Source organism: Cervus elaphus, chromosome 10 (assembly GCF_910594005.1).
Source record: "Cervus elaphus chromosome 10, mCerEla1.1, whole genome shotgun sequence".
Taxonomy (NCBI): domain Eukaryota; kingdom Metazoa; phylum Chordata; class Mammalia; order Artiodactyla; family Cervidae; genus Cervus; species Cervus elaphus.
In genome coordinates, this window is record NC_057824.1 from 46,374,330 (window position 1) to 46,399,908 (window position 25,579).

Below are 25,579 nucleotides of genomic sequence, written 5' to 3' on the forward strand. Positions count from 1 at the left end.
CAATGGTGAAAAGCTCTCCAGAGGGAGCGTGTGGAATGAGAACGTGGTGATGGTCGCACAAAAGACTAATAGGCTAAACCCACTTATACACTTGAAAATAGTTCTAGAGTATATGTCTCACATTTCAATTTTTTAAAAAAAACAATGTCCTAGAGAAGCCAGATGTGGACGCACCGCAGGAAGGATGGCCAAGAAGATGGGAGTTATTCCAACAGCCCCTTGATAGCTGTCAAAACTTAAAAGAAGGACCCAGGCATCTTAGATCGTCCACCGCGAGAGCTGGTGGTGGAGTCCTTTTGCCTTTTCAGGGGTCTGCACTGGCCCCAGCTACTGACCCCAACGTCCGTGAATGGACGCAGTCTGAGTGTGAGAGGAGAGGTCACATCAGGGCCAGCCCGGGGTCGCTTCACTCAGGGTGTCAGCCACGCATCTGCTCATGTGAGAGGTGTCCAGAGCCTGACCCTTCACAGCAACAAAATGAGAAACACAGCGACCAAGCCAGTGGCACAGAAGGCCTCTCTGTGTTCAATGCTGCGGGGCTGGGGAGTGGGGCTGGGAATGAGAGGACAGAACTGGAGAGAGAGAGGAGCACAGAGGAAGTCGTGGGAAGGGCCTGACACATGCACTCCGGCCAGGAACCCCCGTCACCTGCAGACTGAACGGCCATGCTGCCTGGCCGGGCAGAACAGACCCGGCCAGCGTTGTCTTGAGTTTTAAGACAAATCTAACTGTGTCCCTTCCCTGGCATCTCAGATGGTAAAGATTCTGCCCATGACGCCGGAGACCCAGGTGCCATCCCTGCGTCAGGAAGATCCCCTGGAGAAGGAAACAGTAACCCACTCCGATATTCTTGCCTGGAAAACCCATGGACAGAGCCTGGCAGGCTGCAGTCCACGGGGTCACAAAGCGTCAGACATGACTGAGCGACTCACACACACAGTGTCTGAGGAGGAGGTAGTGACCGGATCTTACCGTGGCTGCCACTTGTGGGGAGGCTAAAAACCACCCCCTTCTACGGAGACCCCCCATCACCACCATCCCCTACGGTCCCTGAGCATCACGGGGGGGGGTCCCCTGCCTGCCCTTCGGGGGCAGCACTCTCTGCAAATCAGTGTGAGCTTCGAGGCGTGTATCTCTCGGAGGACGGGTTACTGTTCACCGCCAGGGTGATGTCGTCCCTGGCCCAAGAGGAACTCTGGGAAGGAAAATGACAGTTTTCAATTTCTGTTTCAAGTTTATGGAAGAGCTTTGCTGTAAGAAACTCAAGAACTGGTCAGCCCACAGAGAAGTGGTACGAGCCCAGGTGAGGAGGGGTCCCAGGACCACACCCCACCCCCCAGACACCATCTGGCTGGTTCCCACTGCCTCGGGCCACAGCGAGGACGTCGACAGTGGCCGTTCCACTTTAAATGTCACACTCCCAGCATCGCCCACCCTCTTCTGCTTTTTCTCCACAGCCCACGCAAACATCTAACACACTCTGCACTTGGCTTGTTGACTGTTTTGCCTCCTCGAAATGTAAGCATCATGAGACCTGCTTGTGGGGGTTTTCTGTCCCCATGTGACTCATATGTGATCAACAATACTTGGCACATACAGGACACAACAGTAAACATTTGTTGAGTGAACAGCTAAAAGGAGGGGGATGTATGTACACCTCGAGTGAGACCCAGGTTTGTGACATAACTGGTTATTTTTATACAGCATTCTCTCCCAGTTGCAGTGAGGGGGCAGGACTGTCTTCCAGAGTTCTTTTCACTGGCTTCTAGTAGCCTCTTTACCAAATGCCTTGTTTTGGAAAGCTAATCCCTAAATGATTAGGTTAAAATAAAAAGGCCTCTCAAGTTCTTAAAAATGAAAAGGCAGAAAATAGACTTTATTCCGAAAAAGACTTTTAAAAGATTGTTAAAGATAAGGACATGTTATGTTACTAACGCAAATGTTTTTCACCGTCTGAGTTTTCCTTCTCCAAGGCGAGCACTCCAGCCAAGCTTTTGCGGACTGTGTTCAAAGCCCTTGGCCCGTAGAAATCTGGCCTTGCTCATCTTCCCAAGGGGCCTCTCAAGTCTTCCGAGCCAGGCAGGAAGAAGTGTTAGAAGGTAGGTGACTGCTGCAGGCCCACAGGGTTGCAGGCTGGTGCCCACGGGCATTTCCAGGGAGGACCCGGTGCAGGGCCGTCAGCGGGTATCCCAGAGCGCGCAGAGACGGCTGAGCGGATAGGCTCTCTGCAGACCAGACGTGACAGCGGATGCCACCGGGTGTCCCCGGGAAGGAGCAGAGATGAAGCAGATCCCCCTCGCCCCGCCAGGGCCACTCAGCCCAGAGGCAGAGTCTGTGCCAAGCGCCTCACCCTGGGCAGGAGGGGGGACCGCCTCCAGCACTTCCAGGCACCCCGCTCCAGGCTGCGGGAAGCGCGGCCCAGCGCACGGAGGGCCCTGACCCTCTCGGGCCCCAGCCAGAGCCCCGCGGCCGCCCTGGCTGAGCAGGCCAGGCGGTCCTGAGGCCAGGGCCGGGCTCCAGCAGATCGAGAAGGCAGTTCAGATGAAGGACCTGGCCAGAGTCACCATGTGATCCACACCACACGCCACGTCCACGGGCTCCCCAGGCATAGTCACCTGAAAAAGCAAGACCCGGTGCACGGTGAGGGGAGGGGGCCTAGCGGGGGCCCAGCGCGGGCCTGACCCTGGCTCTGCATCTGGGTCGGCGACGGAACCGCTCAGCCTCAGCCGCCTACCTGGAAATGGGGGCTTACACGCACCTGGCAGGTCAGCTGGGAAGGGCCATCCCAACTCCGCACCCCCAAGAGGCCGCTCTGGGCCCCTGCGTGCACCGTCCCAGGACGGGGACACCCCCCAGAGGCTGCTCCCTGTGAGGGGGACTCCCCAGAGGGGTCTGCCCCAGGGGTCACCAGACAGCTCCCTGAGCGGCTCCAGAAACCGTCCCGCCCGGTCCTGCCCGCGGGCGCACTACGGCCCACTGCCAGCCCAGTGTCTTCACCCGCCGCACCCATCAGCCCCAGGCCTGGGCAGGCTGCTCCCAAGTCCCGTGCACCCTGGGGGAGGCGTGCTGGCTGCGTCTCAAGGGGCCAGAGGCCCGGCTGGCGGCCCTGCCAGCACTTCATCACCGGCGGGGCCAGCCCTCTGGGCGACGTGCAGACAACCCCGCGCGGGTGTGGAGGCTAGGGCCTGGCCTGCTGGCCTTTACACGGGCGCTCAGCGTCCCGCAGCTCCACAGCTGAGCCCTGGAGAAGGGCACAGACACACACGCTACACACACACACTTCACGGTGCCCATGACACAAGCAGGGTCCCCAGGCCCACACAGCCCCCCAGTTCTCCAGGAGAAGGGCACTTGGCTTTCTCCTATTGTTGTTGTTGTATTTTTTTTGTTGTATTATTATTGTTGTTATTATTACTGTTATTGATTCAAATAGGTGATAGTCACATGGCTACCAAATAAAATGACATTCAGTAGAAAAGAAAGCTATTATTGCCTCTGGATACCACCAAGTCATCATCTGCCCTGCTCCCCACCTTCCCTCGGAACTGGAAACGACTTCTCACTGGTTTCTGCTCGTCCAGAGACTCTGGGTGCAGAGAGCCGGTGGGGGTGCAGTGTCTCCTTAGACAGAGCTCCCGCCCCGGCCCCTCCTCGGCCTCTGCCTGCACCCGCGTCCTGCCCGCCCTTCCCAGGGCGGCAAAGTGACAGCTGGAGACAGCCCTGCAACAGCCTGCCGAGTTTACTGAGCTTCCGAGGGGACGGCCCCGGCCAGATGGCCTGGCCTTTTAAAAGCCCAGAGGCAGCAGCGTCCACGGTTCAGAGACAAGTCCATTAAGGGCTTCGGGCTGCAAGGCAAACGGACAGTAGCACCAAGTCATGCTGCCCGCCCTGCTCTAAACAAACGCCCTCAGCAAAACCTGTTACAGGAATCACTGAGCAAACACGCCGCGGTGCCCCCGGCTCATCGCAAAGGCTCAGAGCTGCATAAAGTGTTCCGGGCTGGCCATGGAAGCAGAAGAAAACACGCTGCCCGGGGTGACCAGCCAGGTGAGCTCCCAGCAACCTCCCCGGCTGCGAGGGCGCCTTTATTGACCTTCCCGGGGGAGGCCACTCTCTGCGCGCCTCTGTCCTCATTCCCCAAGGGCTGTGGCTCGAGAGCCCAAAGCAGAGGGGGCCACGTGGCCCTGGCTGATGCTGGCCCCGGGAGCCTCTCTGGGGAGAAGCAGGCGGCTCCCCCGGCGACCAGCCCCTGAGCCTCTGAACTGAGTCCAAGAGACGGCTGCCCTCAGCCGTGTTCTGTTTGTGTCCGCCCCAAGGTTAAAAGGAGTTTCTATTTTAAACCAATTTACATTCCCATTATCGCAAAGGCAAACAGTTCCAGAAGCCGAACCCTATCTGGCCTGAGTAACTCTGAAAAGTATGAGCAGAATTAGTGTAGGAGCAACTCTCTACACAAGGACAAGCTCCCAAGACATAGACCCACCAGGTGAAGGACAGAGGACACACGCCCACCAGGTCAGGGACAGAGGAAGGCCGCAAGGAACACTGGACCGGCTGTGACCGGGCCGCTAGACTCACCACGTCCCCTCTCAGCTGCACCCGAAGACACCCTGCCCAGCACCCAGAGGTGGGGCCACACCCCGGAGGGGAGCCCGCCCAGCCTGCGAGGAGGCCCGGCCCCACAGGGCACCCTCCCCCGGGGCATCACAACTGCCGGAGGCCAAGAAAGGGGCCCTGAAGGCAGAGGGTCCCGAGCCTGGGCGCCAACCAACCAGAGGGGCGCACAGCGCAGGGGAGGCACGGTCTGCAAAGGACCAAGCTCGCACTGCAGCCCGGCCCAGCGGACCGCTGAGCCTGGGGAGGCGGGTGCAGGGGCGCAGGCTGGGGGGACAACCCACCTTCACCAGCAGGGCGCCTCGCCCCCAGGATGGTCGTCACCCTGCTATGGAGAGGGAGAGCACCGCCTGGGCGGGGTGCAGACTGAGCCCAGGCCCGCGGGGCCGCTATTGCGCAGAGGGCTCCCACGGCAGGGGACCCAGCTCAGGCCCTCACAGGGGAGGGGGGCCTTGGTGACATCTCAAAGTCAGACACTGAATCCGAATCTGGGCTCTGCTTCTCACTAGGTGTGTGGCCTTAAAGAGATCACTGAACCTCTCTGACCACCAACGTGGAGCAGGAAGACATCCTACATGCTTCCGGAAGGAGAGGCTTGGATCAGGTGACTCAGACGTCACCTCCTGGGCCTGTGAACCATGAGAAAAGCCCCAGCTCTGTGCATCTAAGAGTAACCAGTTAGTACCACTATAGGAGCTACAAATACAGTTTTACTTTTTTTTTTCCCCTTTTGTGGAATACTTTTTAAATGATGTAACATATCCCCTGCTGAAGATGAGTTAGAAAATCTAGTTTTTTAAGGAATAAAAATCACTTGCAATTGTTTTTTTAAGTGAGACAACAGAACAGACTGGAGAAAGGTCCAACTACTCAACATCAGACTAACCTTTAAGGATTCCAACCTAGCTGATCCAAAACCTGGCTCCTGTCTCCATTGCTCTCCCCGAGCCCCAGCCCCACATCCTGGAGCTGGCACGGACCTCAGCACCATCCTCCCACCTTAACCAAAAGGTGCCAAGGGGGCGAAGGAGCTCTGCAGATGCCCAAGAGGAGACAGCATGTGGCCCGAGGGCGGCCGTCACAGAACAGACCAGAGCGTCCTTGCCCTGACGGCGCAGGAGCCGGGAGCATGTCAGAGGGATGCTCAGGGGTCCAGCCTGAAGAGCAAGGGGTCCTCCTGCAGGCCTGGCGCCCCCTGCTCTGCCTCAGAGGCCAAGCCTGGCCCGGCCACCTCCACAGTAAAGATACCCTATGATGTCAAACCTGACTTCACAGCTGATGTTTGCTCTAATTTAGAGAAAATGAAGGCAGGTGGGGAGCCCCGAGTCACAGTGGTCATTCATTCAATACCTGGTTGCTTGGCCATTTCCCAAGCTGCCCCCGCAGAAGGGAGCCCTCTGGGTGGGGTCGGAGTTCCCGAAGGACAAGCGGGATCCTGACTGCCCCACGCTCTCACCCCTGGAGCAGCCGGCCACTGCCTGCTGCCGCAGCGCCGCTCCTCTCCTGGGCTAGGGTCCCCAGGGGACAGCAGGGCTGCCCCACCAGGCTGGGAACAACTCGGGGGCACACTCATCTTCCCCCAGCAAGTTCAAAGCCTCCCTTCTGACCAGTGTCTTTTAGAGACTGCACCGGAGGCAGGGCCAGCCGAGTTCACGGGAGCCAGGAGAGCCAGCCGCTAAGGGAAGGGCTGGGAGAAACAGCCGCTGAAATACCAAAGCGCCTCCAGACACTTTCTGTGGGTTTTTGACAGATAAATCTTCTTTTTAAAAATTTAAAACATTTCTTTTGCATTTTTATGTGTTTTTTTAAAAGATGCACACAACCTCAAAACACATTATTAAAAATGACCCTTCAAGACAAAACATTTAGGCACACACACGCACACAAGCGTGCATGCACACGAGCGCCTGCTTCTCTACAGAGACCACCTCCGGAAGGGAAGCATGAAACCAGAAGCTGCCTCTGGGACAGGGGACGGGAGGCTTATTTTTCACAATACGTTTTGTACCAGGTCCATATGTTCTGTACTCAAAAGAATAAATATCCTTGTTTAGAAGAACTTAAAGAACTGACTTACTAAACAACGTGAAGATAAACTACAACTGAGGAAGGAATCTCCTTCCCCTTTAATTTTGAAATGAGCCTTTTTGTATAATTGCACCCTCCTCCTGAGAAAAGCCTTTATGTTTGAGTCTGGTGGCTGTGGTAAGGCACTCTAAATATTAAACATCCTGCTTTCTTTTAAATTCGCTGTAAAACACTCCTCTCCACAGGCCTCGGTAAACAGCTCCTGGCACGTCAGCTCCTTCATCCCGACGCCCTCCCCCGTGGAGAGCCGGGACCCCAGCCTGCAGCTCACTCCTCCCTGAGGCGCCCTCAGGACAGCACGAGAACGGAACTCTGGGACCCGGTCCGGCCTGGCTGCCGCGTCCAGAGTCAGCTCCGCAGCCACGCCCTCAGGCCGCCCGGCCCAGCCTTACCCTCCACGGGAAGTACTGGTCTTCCAGGCGACCGATTCCCAGGCACCCTCGGATGTTCTTGCCCCACACAAACAGCTCTCCTCGGTCTGCAAAGAAAGAACGGTGGCTTGGTTGGGGCTTAGGCCAAGGGCAAGTCTCCAAGAGGAGGAAGGGTCATGAGAATAGGCCTTCTAGAAACTGGTACAAAAAGATCAATGTTAACCTTCAATTTCTCCCCGGCTTTATTAATGCTTGCTTTTGAAGGGACAAGTAAACAGTACCATCCCCAAACCAAATCTGGGTGTCCCAGCCCAGATTCACGCAGCATCCTTCTCAGGGGAGGTGAGCACGTGCCCGGAGGTGGGCCCAGGAGCTCCTGTGCACACAGCCCCCTCTGCTCAGCCCTTGCGAACACCCCCCATCACCCAGCTGTGTGACCTGCCCTCCACAATCCTGAGATCTCGCATCCTCAAATCCCGGCCACACCCTGACAGAGTGAGAAGTAGGATAATCTGTCACTCCTTGTCTGGTCTCAGGAGCATTTGGTCAAGTGACACATGGTGACGGGGCGCCTCTCTGGGCTGGGACTGCATCTGCGTGCTAGAAGCGGGGGCGGCAGGGGGACCAACAGGCATGCTCCCATCCTCGTCCGGGGGGAGCCAGTCCAACCGCGAAAAATAAATAACCCAACAAATGCATGATTTCCAACTGTAACAAGCGCCACGAAGGAAGAGGGCAGGCAGAGTGCTGTAGGGACAAGCCAGGACACTGAAGCCAGACTGGGGCTCTGGGAACCGCAGCCTCCAGGACGAAGCCCCAGACTGGGAAGGGCCCTCGGTCCAGACTTCCTCCCGCACCGGCTTGGGGCGTCCTCAGCAGAGGCTCCATTCACCAGCCCCAGCGGGCAGAAGCCTCTGGTCGTGGGAAGAAGAAAGGACACTAGGAGCTGGGACTGAAGCCACCCGCTGACTCAGTAAAGGGCCCTTCGGTGACAACGTCAGAGCCCTCTGCTCTGCCCGCTCTCCTTGGCCTTCCCCCTGAAAGGACACCTCAGGGTAAACCAACTCCAACCACCAGATGGCCGCAGGCCAACGCCAGGCCCAGCGGCAGGGGAGACACCGGGCCCCGGGGTGCCCTCGACTGAGGAACAGTTCACTGGGAGGGTGGCTGTTGGGTTCTGGGGGCAATCTAAGCAGGATTTCATTTCCGTGTGACCCACACGGCTACATGGCAGAACAGCAGACAAAGGAATCTACCTTAGTCGTAGGTGAAGGCCGTGTGTGGATTCTGAAGTTCGTGACTTTGCACACAGTTTAAGCCTTAAACATTTGAGAAATTACAGATAATCATTACCTCTAGAATTCACCCATACTGACTCTCTTTGCCACATCAGAACAGCTTTAAAACGCTCATGTGACACACACAATTGCAGATGGAGGTGGCCGACCCTGCGTGGGGGGTGGTGAGGGTTCACCCAGGTCCCCCTATCACTGGGGTGCCTCAGTGCGGTCAGACAACACTACACCCACCAGCACAGCAGCTGCCGCTGCTTCAGAACCCCCAAACCCGAGATGCAGGCCGTGACTGAGAGGTGGTGAGGACTCTGGAACCTCCAGAGGGTGCTTATCTGGAGCGGTCCTCACGTTAGCAGGAGGCCAGAGAACACAGACGAAGGTGACCCCAAACTGACTGTCCCAGCCCAGATGTTTTAAGAAGAAAATAACTACTTGCTGTGAGACAAAAAGGGCTTTAAGTTGCAAGGAAAAAGCAAATTTATAATACTTAAAAGTCATAAAATGAAATCTATTTAGCTCAGTCTTACATTTCAAGTCAACTAAAGAGAAGCAAATTGGCCCGACAGCCGCGGTGGCGGGATGAGGGCTGTAATCAAGAAGCGCAGACACGCTGGAGGTCTGCAGGGTAACTGGAGAGCTCATGGCTTTGTAACTGGGCAGACCTCTAAGAAAGCCTCCATTTCCGCCTCCCCTTTGATCACTCTCCCCCGGCACTCTGGAGAAACCGGGCACGTCCTCCTCCTGGAAACCACAGGCCTGTCTGACACATGCGCCTCCTGCGTTCCAGGCTGGATAAGGGGTGGGCACGGCCAGGGGACCAGGAGGAAGCCCTGCGCGGTCACTTCCTGCTCGCCCACCACGGATGTCGCCAAACCCCCACTGGTTTCCCCCGGGCCCACTCCAGGGTCCCCTCTTCCAACCACTGACGGTGTCCTCTTGAGAAACTCACTGTAACGTTAGCCTAACCACAAACCAGATGAACTGAAAACAAACCTCCGGGATGAAAAGGAGACACACATTACACAACCTCAAGCCAAACAACTTCTGGATCAGCCGCTCTCTTTAATTATCCACACAAGGGCGCCACTCCACTGGACGGATGGAGCCTGAGAGCGGCCCCGGGCCTGGGGCTGAACCCGAGAGGCAGAGGCCCGGCCAGGCCTTGGGGCCGCATGGGCTCGGTCACTTACTGGTCAGGGCGGCAAAGTGGCTGAGTCCGCAGCTAATGCGGGAAACCTGGACGCCCGGGTTGAACTCCGTCAGGCCAAAGAGAGTGGGTGGAATCATTTCTGGAAGAGCGGTTTCCAAGAGGTTTGGTCCCTTCCCAAGAATTCCATAGCCCCAGACGAAAACATGTCCTTCTCCTGGATTACAGTAAAAACAACGGTCAGGAAGTCAAACCAAGCACAGCCCTCCCTCTCAAGAAATTCAAACCACACCACCAAGATGTGTTACATCCACATGCATTTTTTTTCCTTTTTTCTTTTCCCTCTTCTTGCTTGGCAAGAACATGTTGAGATAGACACTTAAATTAATGTTTCTTTTCTCCTCTTTCAAATTCGTGCTTGTGAAGGATGTCTAGCCAACTAACCAATCTCAGAACACAAACATCCCACATCTTGAGGGTGCTGGACGGGGCTGCTCCATAAATCACCCAGACCCCACGTGAACACAGGGGAGCCTTACAAGGACAGCTTTTCCCGACACAGAGCAGGAGATCGAGCCAAGTACCCGCACGACTCCTGGTCAGATTCTAAAACTCGCAATGACTTTCAGGTTATAAGAAGTTTAACACTGATCAGTGGGGCCAGATGCGTAATCCCAGGGGGCGTGGCTCTCAGGATCTGGACCCTGTGTGCCCGCGGGCTCTCGGCACAGTCTCTCTGGAGAAGGCAGGGCTGGAGTCTTTGGCCCAGGCTTAGGGAGAGGGAGCTAGCAAGCCAGAGGTCTGTGATACAAAGTTCTATGCTGGCTCTTTGTCGACATATAAATCACAGCTGCTAGCCTTCTGTCAAGGACATCAGTCACCCTCCCCCTCTGTGGACTGAACTCTGATCTTCCCACAGGCCCACTCCCCACGCTGAGAGCTGGACCCAGTGGACACCAGCCCTTCCGCACCCATCCCACCTGCAGCTTCCCAGTAAACAGCCCACAAGAGGGGCTCACCGTTTAATACCGCACAGCCTGTGCCCCCACACGCAGCCTGCTTCACCAGCCCCACTCCTGAGAAGGGCAAGCACCGGGGGACGTTCACCTGCATCAGACGAAGGGGCCACACCGTTAGGAGGAAGACAAACCAGCGAGAACTTGGAAACAGTTTCATGTACAGGGTAGGTGTAAGTCCCAGTTCATTCATGCCCTCCCCTAGAAAATCCTCAATACTGCCCAGGTGCTGAGGGTCTAACAGGGCATGGGGGAGACGAGGGAGCAGGACACCCAGTCCCGCTCTGGGAGTGTAGTCCAGTGGAGGAGGCAGATGTCAGCCAAGATGAATGCAGGATGGACCTGCGCTGAGTGCAGTGAAGGGGAGCAGGGGGGGTCTCAGGGTGCATGTCGGGAGAGCAGTCAGGAGGAAGCAGCCGGGGGCGGCGGGTGGAGAGAAGGAAACCCCAGGTCGGGCAGGTGGAAGTGCAGAGGGGGTGAGGCGCGCGTGGCACGTTCAGGAGTTTCAGCAGGTCAGGGTGGCCGCAGCTGGGAACGAGGGGGAGTACTTGCAAGCTGCGGGTGGAGAGAGGGGAAACCAGACCACGTGGGACAGCGGCTGACCGCGGTAAGGATCTGGTCTCTACCCTGAGCATAACAGGGAGGCAGTACGGGTTCCAAGTGAGAGAGGGATGTGACTTTGAGAGGGGAAGGTGAGTGGACGTGGGAAATGATGGAGAAGGGCCAGGGTGGGGGGATGAGCATGGATTCACTCCAGGATGTTCTGAACCTGCAGTACCTAAAGACAGCCAAGTGGCCTACTTAGCCTTCCAGCAGGCTTTGGTCTTGGCGCCTCTACTGAGGAATGACTTTGGAAAGATGGATTTTAAGTGCTTCAGTGACAGGCATGGGTCTTTTCAGAGTCCCGGGCAGATGGAGACAGCTGGAGGATAACGACCCCTAAGGTGACTAAAGGGGCTTACTGATCTTAGATGGCACGAGGCTGCTGGCCGGGCCTGGCGTCCACCACCCGGCTCACGTGGCTCCTCTGCCCGACTGGGCTCTGGCACAAGGCCCTCAGCAAAGGCTGAGAAACGCTCCAGCAAAGAGCCATGCAAACGCACCACTGCTGTCCCGACAGGGTGAGGCTCGGGCCACATACAGGATCAGGGCTGTGGTGGGCTGCTTCCAAACAAGGGACCTGTCTCCTGCAGGTCACACCGTGTGCTGTCTGCACCCTGCTGTGTGGGGGGCTGCGTTGGTGACTTACTTGTACAGAACAGAACCCAGCAAACGTGAGGGGAAGCCACTGCCGGGATGAACGTGTAGAGCACTGGCTTCTGTCTCACTGACATGCTCGCTCACCCTCTCGTCTGCTTGCTCGGCTGAAGCCAGCTGCTGTGCTGGGAGCCGCCACGTGGAGAAGCCTGCATGGCAAGGAGCTGAGGAAGGCTCAGCCAGCCGCTATGAGCTGGCCAAGTGCCAGCGAGGAACCTGGGGCCCCGGGGCCAGCAGTCCATGGGGACCTGTACCCCACTGTGAACCACCAGTGTGGGCCCAAAAGCAGAGCTTTCCCAAGGTGAACCCCAAGAAAGAGACTCTCAGCCAAAGACCCAGCCAAGCCAGCCCTAGATTTGTGACACAAAAACTGAGAGAGAATAAATACGGGTTGTTTTAAGCCATTACATGGTAGGGTCATTTGTTATGCAGCACAGGTAACAACGACATGACCCTAGACCCGTCCCCACAGGAAGGCCTTGCAGACACTGATCTCAGGCCTTGGTATCAGGAAGCCCAGTCCTTCTCCTGAACACTTTATTTGCAGTTTATCTTACAGAAACAATGAATCATTAAATGACCACGTTTTCTGGGACTTCCCTGGTGATACAGTGGCTAAGACTCTGAGCTTCCAACTCCGGGAGGCCTGGGTTCAATCCCTGGTCTGGGAACTAGATCCCATATGCCACAACTAAGGTCTGACACAACCAAATGAATAAATAAAAATAAACACATTAAAATAATAAATGACCACCTTTTCTTCTGTTTTGGCTACTAGAAAGTTCAGAGCCAAATCTGCAGCCACTTCTAGCCACTGTGTCAGACCACAGAGAACCAATTATTTTCATCTGATTAGCTGACCTTTATCCCTTTGTGCATATTTCTTTAGCTATTAACATATATTTAAAACTCTTCTGTATGTTGTCAGAAGCTTGATGATATTAATTTAAATCCTTATCACTTAGAGACACATACTGATTTATAGCTATAAAGTCTAGGATTTGCTTCAAAATAATGTAGGACAGAGAAGTAGATGGAATTACAGATGCAACAGAACTGGCCATTAGGTGTGTGGGGCTTTTTGGAGAGGATGGTGGGGGAGGGTTAATGAAAATGTTCTGGAGTCAGGTACTGGTAACAGTCACACAAAACCTTGTGAATATACTAAAAACCACTAAGTCATACAATTTATTTTATTTTTTGTGTGTGTGTGTGTGTGTTTCCCCTAACATTTATTTTTTTTTTCTTTTCTTTTTTTTTCATTAGTTGGAGGCTAATTACTTCACATAAGTCATACAATTTAAAACAGTAAATTATCTATTTTTTTTAAACGGGCCATTAGTTGGTAATTATTGAATATGGGTAATGGCTACATAGAGATTAATTATGCAATAAGGTCTACTTGTTGCTTATATTTGGAAGTTTCCCTAATAAAATGTTGAAAACCCTACTGCAGTATACAGATGGTGGCCCCCTGTGGTGAAGGCGGGTCGTGATGGGGAGACACAACGCGCCGGGCAGCAGGCTCTCCTGCAAGACGTGGGGGCCACACGGTGTCTTCATCAGGGGGCACACCTCGGGCCTGTGTGCTCGGGGGCACACACGCTGGACGGCAGCAAGAGGCCCACTGGGATGTCGCAGGAACGTGTGTAAACAGCCTCACTTCCCCTTTCAGAACAGGACAGCGCACACAGACATACCTAAACTACTGCTCTAAGCCAGGACTAGCTTATGGAAGTATTGATAACGATGGCTTTTGAACCTATTCTTTCTAGGTTCCAATGAGATCGTCAAGCACTCGGCCCCTGAAGAGGCAGCCTCAGCTCAGGTGAGGCCTCCAGAGCAGCCTGTACATCTCCCCTTGGGGACGGCCCTCTTCTGCATGTCCTTAACACCATTTCCAAGCCCCCAGCCCCAGGCTGCCAATGACCGCATACCTGTGTGGAGTCGGTGACAGAGGCCAGCTGCAGGTACTCAGAGTTGCCCCAGCCAAAGAGGCCGCCGTCGGCTGACACGGCCAGGCAGCAGTCCCCGTAGGTGGCCACCTGGACAACGTTCACTCCGGCCAGGTCTCCGCCCAGCTTGGTGGGCGTGCTGGTGATATTGTAGTGACCCAGGCCTGACACGATGGAAAACTGTGTTACTCAAACACTTGCATTGACTTACTATGTGCCAAACACAGTTTTACGCACTTTGCAAAGATCAACTCAGAATCCTAATCAGTTCCCTCCGCACACTGTACCGCTTCCTGTTCCAGGTTCTCTAAGAGGAAAAAACATCACAGTGATTGTTTACATGTAAAACCCTTGATATTTTCTAAGCCTGACTCAAGTTAGAAACCTTTTCAAGATGAAACGCCCCCACACAATGAGCCCGTCAGACCTTGTGTACAACATACAGGCACAGCTCGTTCTATTGACTTTGCAGGCACCGCACTGTCAACAAAGTGAAGGTTTGTAGCAACCCTGTCTTGTCAGGTGATGGTTAATATTTTGGAGGCAGTATTTTTTTAATCAAGATAGGTACATTGTTTTTTTTTAGACATAATGCTATTGCACACTTAATAGACTACAGTATAAACATAACTTCTGTATGCACTGGGAAACCAAAGTTACAGCAAGCAATTCCTGAGGCACTGCTGGGCTTGGGAGAAAACAAAGGAAATTTCTAAGAGCCCATGCCATGTCAACCCCCCAAGCCATCCCCCCAAAACGACAAATAGAAACTGGCAAACTAGTGTGGTAAACAGTGAGCCGAGGAAAAGGCAGGGCTTGCCAGGAGGGCAAATGTCACCATCAGCTCGGCGATGGAGGGTAATCCCTTGGGCAGCTGATGAGTGAGACCCCCAAACCACAGAGGCCTGCTTATACTAGGTTTCCTCCATGGGGCCCAAAGCAGTGTCAGACTGGCAACACCTGCCAGCAACAGGCAACGCGAAACCTATGTATCATCTTCTGTATACACCAAATATAATCTATATACTAAGAAAAGACTTTTTAAAATTAACTCAAAATGTTGAAGGGTTATGAAAGAAACTGGATACTGAGATAGAAACTGCTTTACACCCAATGGTCAGGGGAGCCTTCAATGAAGAGATAACCTCAAGCCAAGGTCTGCAGGATGAAAGGGAGAGTTTTGAAGAAGAGCATGCCAGGCTAAGGGAACAGCATGTGCAAGGCCCGGCGGCAACAGAGGAGCGAGGCTCCCGATCGGGGTGCAGGGGGCCCGCAGGGCTGGACTCAGAGCCTGGCGAGCAAGGGCAGTGAGGCCACGTGACCACAGCGCTTCTGGAGTGGCACCAGGAAACCAAAGCCCGGTTCTCTCCAGCACTGGGACTTTCACTCGTTCCTTGGTCTGTGCTGTCAGAGATATATCCATTTCATTCTTTTTATAAAAAGCTGATTTTTAAAAGTTACTCACACCAAGATTTGAAAAAATAAAAAGGAAGCTTCAACTTTGCAGATACTAAAGAAATGCATGCTTTAAAAACTGGCACTGGGATTAAATTAGGACACTTAAACTGACAATAATCCCTGCTAGAGGAGTGATGATTAAATCAGTACATCTGTACACTGAAAATATTCTGATCCTCTGACCCATGCCTGGGAAATTTATCGCAGGGCAATAATCCAAATGAAGGGAAAAGCTAGACATGCATATGTGACAAATGTCGTACCTGCAATGGCTACTGCACACCACCCCCCACCCGCCAAAAGCATGCCTCCTGACTACAGGGTAATGAGTAGCTACCTGGTAAAATAACTAAGTGATTAATTTACTTTATAGTACATGAATTGGATGCTCTATCATACAAATATTAAAAACTGTAACTGCAAATTATACCAACGTGGGAAAATGTTCCATGTAAATTTAACAATAAAACAGGCATATAAAAATCACACCTCTGAGTACCTTAAATGATGTTCACATACAAACAAGGACTGGGAGAAAACATGAGTCAAGGGACAAAGATGATATGCTGAGGTGGCAGGATGATAGAGGATTTACACAAGGCTTAAATCTTAAATTTAAGGTCCTCCCTTCAGACAAACATGGAACACAGAAAGGATGATAAAGCTCCTCTCTCATTCCTCTCTCCCTTAATCACATTCTTCGCAAATCAGTTGAAGCCGAGCTCCCGTTAGGGGGGCATTTGTCTCTGAAAAGACTCAGACTTGTATGGTGGGGCAGCCCCAGTCCTCTGTCCAGTCCAGGAGCTGGGGGTGAGGGGGAAGAGGGGCGACACGCAGGAAGGGACAGGAGAAGGAAGAGCCGGACAGAGGCAGCTGCGCCAGCCCCGGGGAGGGGCCGGGGGGAAGGGACAGTACCTGTCTGCCCGTCTGCACCCCATCCACAAGAATACACTTCTCCTCGATCCGTCAGGAACAGACTGTGGTCCTGACCACAGGCGACCTACCACACAAACGGAGGCGAGATGACAGGTGAGAAGGAATCCTCAGAGCCCCGCTGTCCTGGCCCAAGTGCCCAAAGCCAGGCACCCCCGCCCACCACTCCAGAGGGCCCCGGGGGCCGGGCGGCAGGCTGCCCTGCCCTGCTCCACAGCTGATCTCAATCCAGCACAGCCCAGCTGTGTCTCCCGCTCCCCTGAAACTGCTCTGGCTAAAAACAAAACGGCGCCCGGTGTCCTAAGGAGCGAACCCGAGCGGCCCTCTGCCCCATTCCACCCAAGGAACCACGCCCTCCTCCAGAAGCCCTTCCCTCCTTCCAGTCCACCCCCGGTAGGAGTGACAGATCTCCTCTGGTGCTCTCATAAGCGCTTTCTGTATACACTCATTTACACAGGTAAGTCTCCACCATGTGCCAGGCACTGTACCATGGATGAGAATAAAATGGTCAGCAGGATAAAGCAGCCTGGAACGCAGCTCAAATTACACTCTAATACGGCTGGTATATAACCTGCCTCTCCCCAGAGTGTTACTCACCCTCCCCAATGTTTATTAAACGATGCATCCCCACAAGCTGGCCTAAGCCCTGACCTAGAATAGGCTGGCAACAATACTTACTAAAATCATTTATTAATTCAGAAAATCACCGTAACAGTTTGTCATCACCTCACCCAACTTTCACCCTTTTAAAATCACCTCCGGGTGGTGGGGGGGGGGGGGGGGGGCAGGACCAGTGGTCCTCAGCCCCCATCTCTTACCTGGACCACCTGTCCATCGAAGTCCTGCATCCTATGAACTGTGTGACTTTCACTACAGCCAGGAGAAATTTGGGGAGAAGCATGGTGAGCACTGGGTGATTCCAGCCCCTCTCATCACCCCAACAGGTGGCCCCCACATGCACACGGTAACGTTAGGGAAACCCTCAGGGTCAAATACAAGGAAGAGGTAGGTCTGGGCATGAAAGTAAAACAAAACAAAATCCTTTGGTGACTTTAATATGCTGCAGATTTCTGAATGTTATTTAGATCTACCAGCATAATGTGAGGAGCTAGAGGGAAATTTTTTAAAGACTAGTGGAATTTTTAAGTTAATCAGTCTGGTGAAAGCAACAAATGAAATCAAAGACATTCCCGCATCAGACGGGGCTCAGGCGCCCTCCCTCCCACCCGCACCAGAATGATGCTCTCCACGCCTTCCGGGGACCTCCCACTGCATTTGACGACTCTGGGGGTCTCTCACATCTCACAAGGTGTTTAACACTCGACACAACCTGGGGAAGGGGTAGCAATTTCGGGAACTCACCTATAAATTTCATTCTCGACCACCTTTCTTCCACACTGCCCGTAAGAATTGTTCCCCATGCTGAAGACTAAAGGATAAAGTGCCAATCAAATCAGCTCTGCACGTCCTGGAATCCTCAAATGTCAGGACTGGGAGGAGGGTCTCCCACGTGCTCCTAGTCCAACCACTCGCCCCAGCTGCCCCTCGACTTCCTTCTCCAACATTCCCAGCCTCTGCAGGTGCCCCAACAGGCGTGCTGGGGTCCAGGCCGGCCAAGACAGCCCAGGCCACTGTTGCCATGCTTTCTGCCTCCCCGCCTGGGCCCTGGGGGCGCTTCTCAGGAATGCCACATGATGAGGTAAGCACATCCCGCGAAAGGAAGGCCTCAGCACCCCATTCCCTGGACCTGTCACTAGGCTGCCCGCAACGCCAAGCCTCCCCCTGAAGGAGCTCCTAATACCACCTTCACCATTTCCTACAAAGCACAGCGAGCCAAAAAAGTGAAATTTGAAAACTTTAGTCAACTTGACCTTCCCCTGGAAACAACCACTCTTCTGAAGAGGGCCAGGGGTGAGCCAGGAGCTTGGACTAGGGAAACTCCCCACCCCCACCCCAAGTGGAAGAAGTATCAGCAAACAGGCTGCTCTCGGTACAAGAGTTTAAGAAAAAAAGCCATCTACACACACACACACTCCGACACACACACACGCACGTACACACAGTCTGGCATGTCAGCAAACAGGCTGCTCTCAGTACAAGAGAAAAAGCCATCTATACACACACACACACACACACACACACACAGAGTCCGGCTTGGTGGCTCCAGGGCTAAGGAAAAGTAGGTCATGATACGGTGTGTGCTGTCATGTTTATAAAAATGGACAGAGATTTTCCAAGAACCACAGAGGGCAGAGAACAGGAAAGAGTTGCCAAGGACGACCCCGCAGCTCTCTTGAGCCATCCCACTAACTTGCTCGGGAAACGCCCACAGCTTCACTAACTAGATGGGGTTCAACCCCAGGAGCCGCTTCAGGCCCAACCGCGGGAAAGTGGCCCCCAGCCTCCCACGCCCTGGAACAGGTCCATCACCTCCTTCGCCATCCGTCAGGACGAGCGAGTGGGCTCTGCCACAGGAGACCTGCAGCACCCGCGTCTCCTGGGGCCTGTCCAGCGGCAGCGGCACGGGCGAGGGCTCCAACACGTACTCATATCCCCTCGCTGAAACAAGAACCACCAGGTGCACACACGTTACACGGCCTGGGAGACAGATGTTATTGGCAGAGCTAAGACAAGAACTCCAGCCCCACACCCAGCCCCAGCGTCCATCACACGATGAGTTACTGTAAAGCTTACTTAGTCCTATTAAAGAAAACTCTTCCCATGTCATTTAAAACCTGCTGGATTTTTTTTGGGGCCACAATGCACAGCCTGCAGAATATTAGCTCCCAGACCAGGGATCGAACCCGCACCCCCTACAGCGGTAGTGCGGAGTCTTAACTGCTATAACACCAGGGAAGTCCCACCTTCTGGATTTTTAAGGAAAGGAAAAGCACTTTCTTCCTGCAACCCCCACTAGAATTCATCAGCAGAGTAAAGAATAGCATGTATAGCATGATACCACTTAGAATTAAAGCAAAAAGAACACATAGATGCATGTGCTTCCTTCCATATGCACAAAATCTCTCTAGGAGGATAAACTGGAAACTGCTGACATATGCTGTCTTCAGGGAGAAAAGCTGTGTGGCTTGGAGGACAGAGGTGGAAAGCAGACTTGTCACTATATATTCAACTGCGCCTGTAGGATTCTGAAGTGTGTATGTTATCTATTCAAAGAAAATTTTAATATTTAAATAAGCAAGAAAGGGAGGAAAGTGTTTTAGAAGGCACCCCAAAGAAGAATCTTATTGTTCTTTATAATCCTACTGGAGAAGCCAGACTGGCCTATATAGGGAGTTCCTATAGTACGTTTTGGGCTTCCCTGGTGGCTCAGACAGGGAATGATGGAGGTTCCCGGGTCGGGAAGATCCCCTGGAGGAGGGGCACTTCTATTGGCACTCTACCCCAGTATTCTTGCCTGGAGGATTCCATGGATAGAAGAGCCTGAGGCTACAGTCCATGGGGTCGCAAAGAGAGGGACATGACTGAGGTAACACTTTCACTACAGTAGATTTTAAACGATGAGCTTCTGAATATTTGTAACAGAGGCTAGAGGTAAGATCTGCAAATGTCCTGGTTCTCAACCACTCATGACCCCAATCTTTTATCCCAGGAACCCCATGTTTAAAAACATTTCATTTACCAAATATATGGCACTACTATCATACATGCCTGTTGGTACTCACTTGTGACTGATATAATATTCAAAGAGAGCTTTTGATCAGCATGGATTAACTGTAACTTATCACAAGAAGATGAGGTAATTCTAAGCTAAACCAAAGGCACTGGACACTGCTGTTAGTGTATCAGCCTTATTAACTGCAAAAATACTGAATTTTAAAATACTGAAAACTTCCCATCTCCTATTACTACAGTCACTGACCCCTCAGGGCCTGGGAAGCAGCAGAGAGAGAACACTTGAAGGGAATCTGAAGTGTGCAGCTCTCCGGGAATCTGGCTCCACTTCCAGCTACCAACCGACAGGAAACAGAGGACAGTGGACCACATCAAACAGCACTACGGGGATGCAATCAGCAAACTCCAGACTGCACACTTCCACAGGACAATCGCCATGATTTCTTCAATAAATAAATACCAAGGAGAAAAAGACGGACACAAACTCAAAAGACTTTCAAAAGTCTTATCAACCAAACAATGTCTGACCTTTATCTGGACCTTGATTCAAATAAATTTTTAAAAACATAAACCTAATGATATTCATGAGATAATCGGCAATTTAAACACTGGGGGTAGTTCCCTGGTGGTCTAATGTCAGGATTTGGTACCTTCACTGCTGTGAAAGTTTAATTACCTGGGGTTTAATCTCTGGTCAGGTAAGTGAGATCCTGCAAGCCAAGCAGCACAGCCATAAAAAAAGAATAAAATAAAATAAACACTGGATATCTGATGATATCAAATGACTATATTGCTAATTATTTCTGGGTGTGATAATGATATCTTTTTTTTTAAGAATCCTTAATTTTTTTAGATATCTACTGAAATATTTATTAAAAAAATCAATAATGTTAGGATTTGCTTCAAATTTGTTGAGGGGGATGGTAGAGACTGAATAAAACACGACTAGAGTGAGCTGATGACTGTTGGAGCTGGTGGCAGTACATTGGGTGCACTAGACTCTCTGTCCATTTCCATATATAGTAAAGGGCGTAAAAAATGTAATGTGGCATCTTGCAGCTAATAAAGACTTCAGTACTAACTTATAAAAGACTCCCAATATAAAATTAAGTGAAGAAAGGCAGAAAACAAAACATATGCTGTAATCAAAATTATATTTTAAATATATTTGCATATGAATAAAGGAATAGGAAAAAATGGAGGGGAAGGCTTATCCAGTATATCTCTGGGTAATTACCCCCCCCTTTTTTTTTTAAATGCTTCTTATTGTACTTAAAATTGATTTACTACTGTCTACTTGTAAAACTGTCATTATAAATAATTAACATTTTTACAATTCAAGTTTTGAATACCTGTAATCAAACCTCCATCTTAAAGATTTCATTGAATTTTTCCCCTCAGACCATATTGTAGGCACTGCAGAATATTTCAAGTGATCTCCAAGTTAGGGGAAAAAAGGGTCATCTCTTTGGGGCCAAAAAGAATACCTTTACTCATCAGCAAATGCTCCTTTGCCTAAAGGTTAAATGTTATTACCAAACAGGCTAAAAATAATCTGGTCTAGATGGTTTCAAACAACACTTTAAAGACTCCATCTATTCTGTTGCTATGGTTTGGTTTATGAAACCATATTCTTAAAAATCAAAGAGTGCCTTTTCAGATCACTCACAGCAGAGAGAAACCAAGGTGAGAATACTTACTTTTGTCTTTCTGGCTCCTGTGAAATCCGAGCTGGGAATCTTTGTTGAGCCCCATACCCCAAACTTTCGTAATGTCCTTGGTTTTAGAGGACAGCAACGTGAATCCATATCCACAGGCAGCAGATGAAATCTGAAAGGAAAAAAAAAATTCCCATAAAGCATTGACTGATATGGGACGTACGTTTTCCCAGCAATAAATCACAGGTTGTTTATCCATTTCAAGAACCAACACTATTACTATAGCAACTAACACTTACTGGAGGTTTACCATATGTTAAGGGCTTGATATGCACAATCTCATTTAATCTTCAGTCACCCAATGGTCTAGGTATCAAATGATCCCCATTCACCAAGACACAGTCTCACAGAGTAAACCTGAAGACTATCTTTGTTTTAGTTTGAATCTCGGCATAATCAAAGGGTTGACCACTGGTAGACCTTTACCAGCCGTGTAACCTGAGACAGACTACTTAACTTCTCTGTGTCTCTTTCCCTATATGCAAAATAGTAACAGTGTCTCCCCTGTAAGTTAGGAGTAGTTGTGAAGACTAAATGAGTTAATATAGTTAAAACTCTTAAGAGTAAACAGTACCTGGCTTAATGTAAGAGCTATATAATGTGCTTATTATTATTATTAAGGGTAGAAATAGTAGCATTTGATATATAAGAAAATCAAACCTCCTAGAGATTCGGTAACTTGCCTAAGCTGTCTGATTGCGGAGTGCGTGCTATTAATCCTTCTGCTTCACTGTTATAGTCTCAAACCACTACTTCCATGAAGAATTCTTCCATGAAGAATCACAGCTACCGTGAATACGACACACTGGCTGACCCCCACCTTCACAGATCAGATAAGGAAACTGAGTCTTCAGCAGGGCTGGAAACAAACCAAAGGCAGCCTGGCTTCATACGGTCAACTCCCTTTCCACAATACCCAGAGTGGCCTGAGACAATCCTGCTTTACACTTGATGCCCTAAAGTTCACTCTCAAGCAAGTGAGAACAAATTAAATGGTCACCCTAATGTTCCTCCACTATCTCTTGGCTGTTTATAGCTTACCAAAGGCCTATGTAGTTGATCTCAGAGACTACATGTAAATCTAACCTAATCCTGATGAAAATGCTAGCTTACCATGATAATGAACAAACATGAGTTTTGTTTTGTTTTTACATTTTTTAACTCCAGCATATCTTGAAGAAAGCAAGCTAAATATTTTTTAAATTTGATGACCTGTTTAATTGAGTCATCCAAAAGTTATAGATCCCTCCTTCTGCCCTGTGACATTTTTTCTCGTAACATTCACATGGAACATACACAGGTGCACGATTACATTAGTAAAAACAAGAAAACAGCTCAGTTCTCTGGTCTCTTGGAATGGCTCCACCTCCAAGGAAATGACCCACTGGGAAGGCAGAAGACATCCCATGACCACACAGCAGGAAACACAGAAAACTGAGTGCCAAAGCTGATGCCCAGCACAATACTATATGATTACTCTCATCTGTTTATTCAACATTCAACAAATATTTGGGAAGCACCTGCTATATTATTAAATCTGCCAATATGTGAAAAGGCTTTGAACAATACCTGACACAGAGTCAGCATTAAGCAATGTTTGTTATAATAAGGCACCAGAAGGGGACTTTCCAACTCTGGTGGTGTGAAGAGGTTAGCTAAACTTTCCCCCAAAGAACAAGTATAAAACTGGAGAAAACTGCAAAAAACCAAACCACAACCATTTCAGGGCTCCAGAAGTCAATCAAAGGCAACCAATCAAGAAATTACTCACAAAGTGCTGCTAGACCTACGGGTAAGAATACCAGGGTTTGTAGACTTCTTGCCCCGAGTTGCTCCAGCTAACCCAGCTCAGAAGTTAGAAAAGTTAGAAAAGGGCAGCGCTGATGGTGAAAACCACCAGTTTTCCTGCTTAGACAGACTTAATTGGGGGTAAAGGGTGAAAACTCATGCCGCACAGCAAATTCAGAAGGAAACAAACAAGATTCACAATTCTGTGAGTCTGAGGTTGCAATCCTGACCGGGGTAAGAGGAGAGGCAGGCCAGCCAGCAATGTAACAGGCAGGTCCTAGAAATGAGGGTCACAGAAAGCTCTCACACCTGCATGGCTGACAGGGAAACTGCACAAGGAGCTCCCAGTAGGAAGAAAAGCTGAGGCCGACTTGAGATCAGGCTGAACTTTGAATGTGATCCCCAACGCACACGCAGAATCAAAGGTGGAGAGCAGAAAACTTATTAGCTCAAGGTGTCTGAGCACAGCCTCTGTCCAAATCACTGGCAAACCCCAAGAAGTCTAACTTAAAAAAAAAAAAAGACAGTTGGGGGAGGAGGCCAGAACAAAACAAAAACCCAAGCAAGGTCAGCAGCCACACACAGCAGAGGAGACTGACTGCCGAGATTACAGAAAAGTTAGCTGCTGTTGTTCACTCGCTAAGTCTGTCCGACTCTGTGGCGAACCCACGGACTGTAGCCTGCCAGGCTCCTCTGTCCTTGGGATTTCCCCAAGAAAGAATACTGGAGTGGGTAGCCATTTCCTCCTCCAGGGGATCTTTCCCAACCACTACTCCTGCATTGGCAGGCGTATTCTTTACCACTGAGCCACCAGGGAAGCCCACATACCATGTGCAAAAATTAACTCAAATGACTGGCTCACAGACAAAAATATAAGAACTCAAACTATGAAGATCCTAGACAAAAACATACGAAAATTATCTTTGCAATCTTGGGATGGGCAAAGACTTCTTAGATACACCAAATGCCTGATCCACACCAGAAAACCTCATCAACTGAACTTCATTCAATAATTTTGCTTCCTCAAGGACACTATTAAAATAAAAAGAAAATCAAGGACTGGCAGAAAATATGTGCACATATCATATATGTGATAAAGGACCTACATCCAGGACACACAAATAACTCTCACAACTCAGTATTAAGAAGTCAAACAACCTTTCACTGAAGCTTAATCCCTGTTTCTCTGATGCTCCCTATTTAGGGCAAAAGATCATTTATCCTTGACAGAGAAGTCAGAAGCCAAGGTGGTCAAATCTGCTTCTTTTCCACCACTTACCAAGATGTCCACAAGCACGCCAAGCAAGAACCTATCCTAAACATGCATTTTTGCTTTTCTAAATACTGGCTGCCACAATAAGGCGCCCTCCGGGAGCTGTACTTCACTACATCTTTTCAAGTCTGAGTCAACTCAGGGGTCTCCTGTGCAGCCATTCCAGTGTGTTTAGACCTTTCATCCTCATTCCTGTTACTACTCCAGTTAACATTTCCTTTCAGAGCTATTCACCGACTCCAGCCGGCCCACATTTTCTCACACATTGTAGTCCGCTTTCCTAGCAGCAGACTTCTGGAGTCTGGCCCGAGGGCGAATCCCTAAGTACCGAACACCCACCAACTGTGGGCAGTGGGCGGGTCTCTTAACCTCTCTGAGCCTCCCTTTCCTCTCCCGTAACTGTGGCAACGACCCCGGCTCACGGGGTGTCGCGCGAGTGACGCGAGCCGGACACAACACCTGGCACGTTTCGGCCACTCCGTAAATCCTGGCAGAGCCCCAACACCTTCCCCGCCTGGGGCCCGCTCGAGGGTCGTTCTCCCCGAAGTTTGTCCACCGAGCGTCGCCAACCCTCCAAGAGGATCTCAGGAGAAACGGCGAAGGCTAAAGAGCGGCACCGAGGGAGGGAGGGAAGAAGCCGCAGTCCTCACCTTTTGCTCCAGCTCCAGGCGGTAGGGCACAGCCTGGATTCTGCGGCGCGGCCGCGACCCGGCGCGGGGCTGGGGTCCAGAGCCGGGCAGCACGAAGGTGGGCACGCCCAGCGCCCCGGAGAAGCTGAAGCCCCACACGAAGATGCGGTCGGCGCGAGTCGCACGCTCGCCCACGTACTGGAACACGGGCGCATCCGCCTCGGCCTCCGCCGCCTCGCGCCGGCTCCGCGAGCGCCCGGCCGCTGTCCACTGTCCGCGGCCCGGCCCCAGAGCGCTCAGCCGGCGCCCCAGCCGAGCGCCCATCGCTAGCGTCGCCACCCCCATCCTCCGTTTCACGCCTTCTCAACTCCTGGGCGCCGCCATATTGGTGACCCTTGACCTTA

General features: G+C 51.4%; 1 protein-coding gene across 2 annotated transcripts; it reads right to left on the reverse strand.

Annotated features, from left to right (window-relative positions):
- Positions 1-1,848: 1,848 nt before the first annotated feature.
- On the reverse strand, positions 1,849-25,579 carry RCC1L (RCC1 like). 2 transcript variants are annotated; one of them, XM_043914915.1, is made up of 11 exons: positions 25,197-25,577; positions 21,468-21,597; positions 18,565-18,693; positions 17,497-17,563; positions 16,953-17,004; positions 16,117-16,201; positions 13,726-13,907; positions 10,535-10,622; positions 9,559-9,732; positions 7,095-7,180; positions 1,849-2,615 (listed from the first exon to the last, which is right to left on the reverse strand). In XM_043914915.1, the coding sequence occupies exons 1-11, from the start codon at positions 25,518-25,520 to the stop codon at positions 2,538-2,540; spliced, it is 1,395 nt and encodes a 464-aa protein (XP_043770850.1). In that variant the 5' UTR covers positions 25,521-25,577; the 3' UTR covers positions 1,849-2,537. The 2 variants fall into 2 exon arrangements, with proteins under 2 accessions (XP_043770850.1, XP_043770849.1); XM_043914914.1 differs by lacking the exon at positions 7,095-7,180 and having other exon boundaries at positions 25,197-25,579.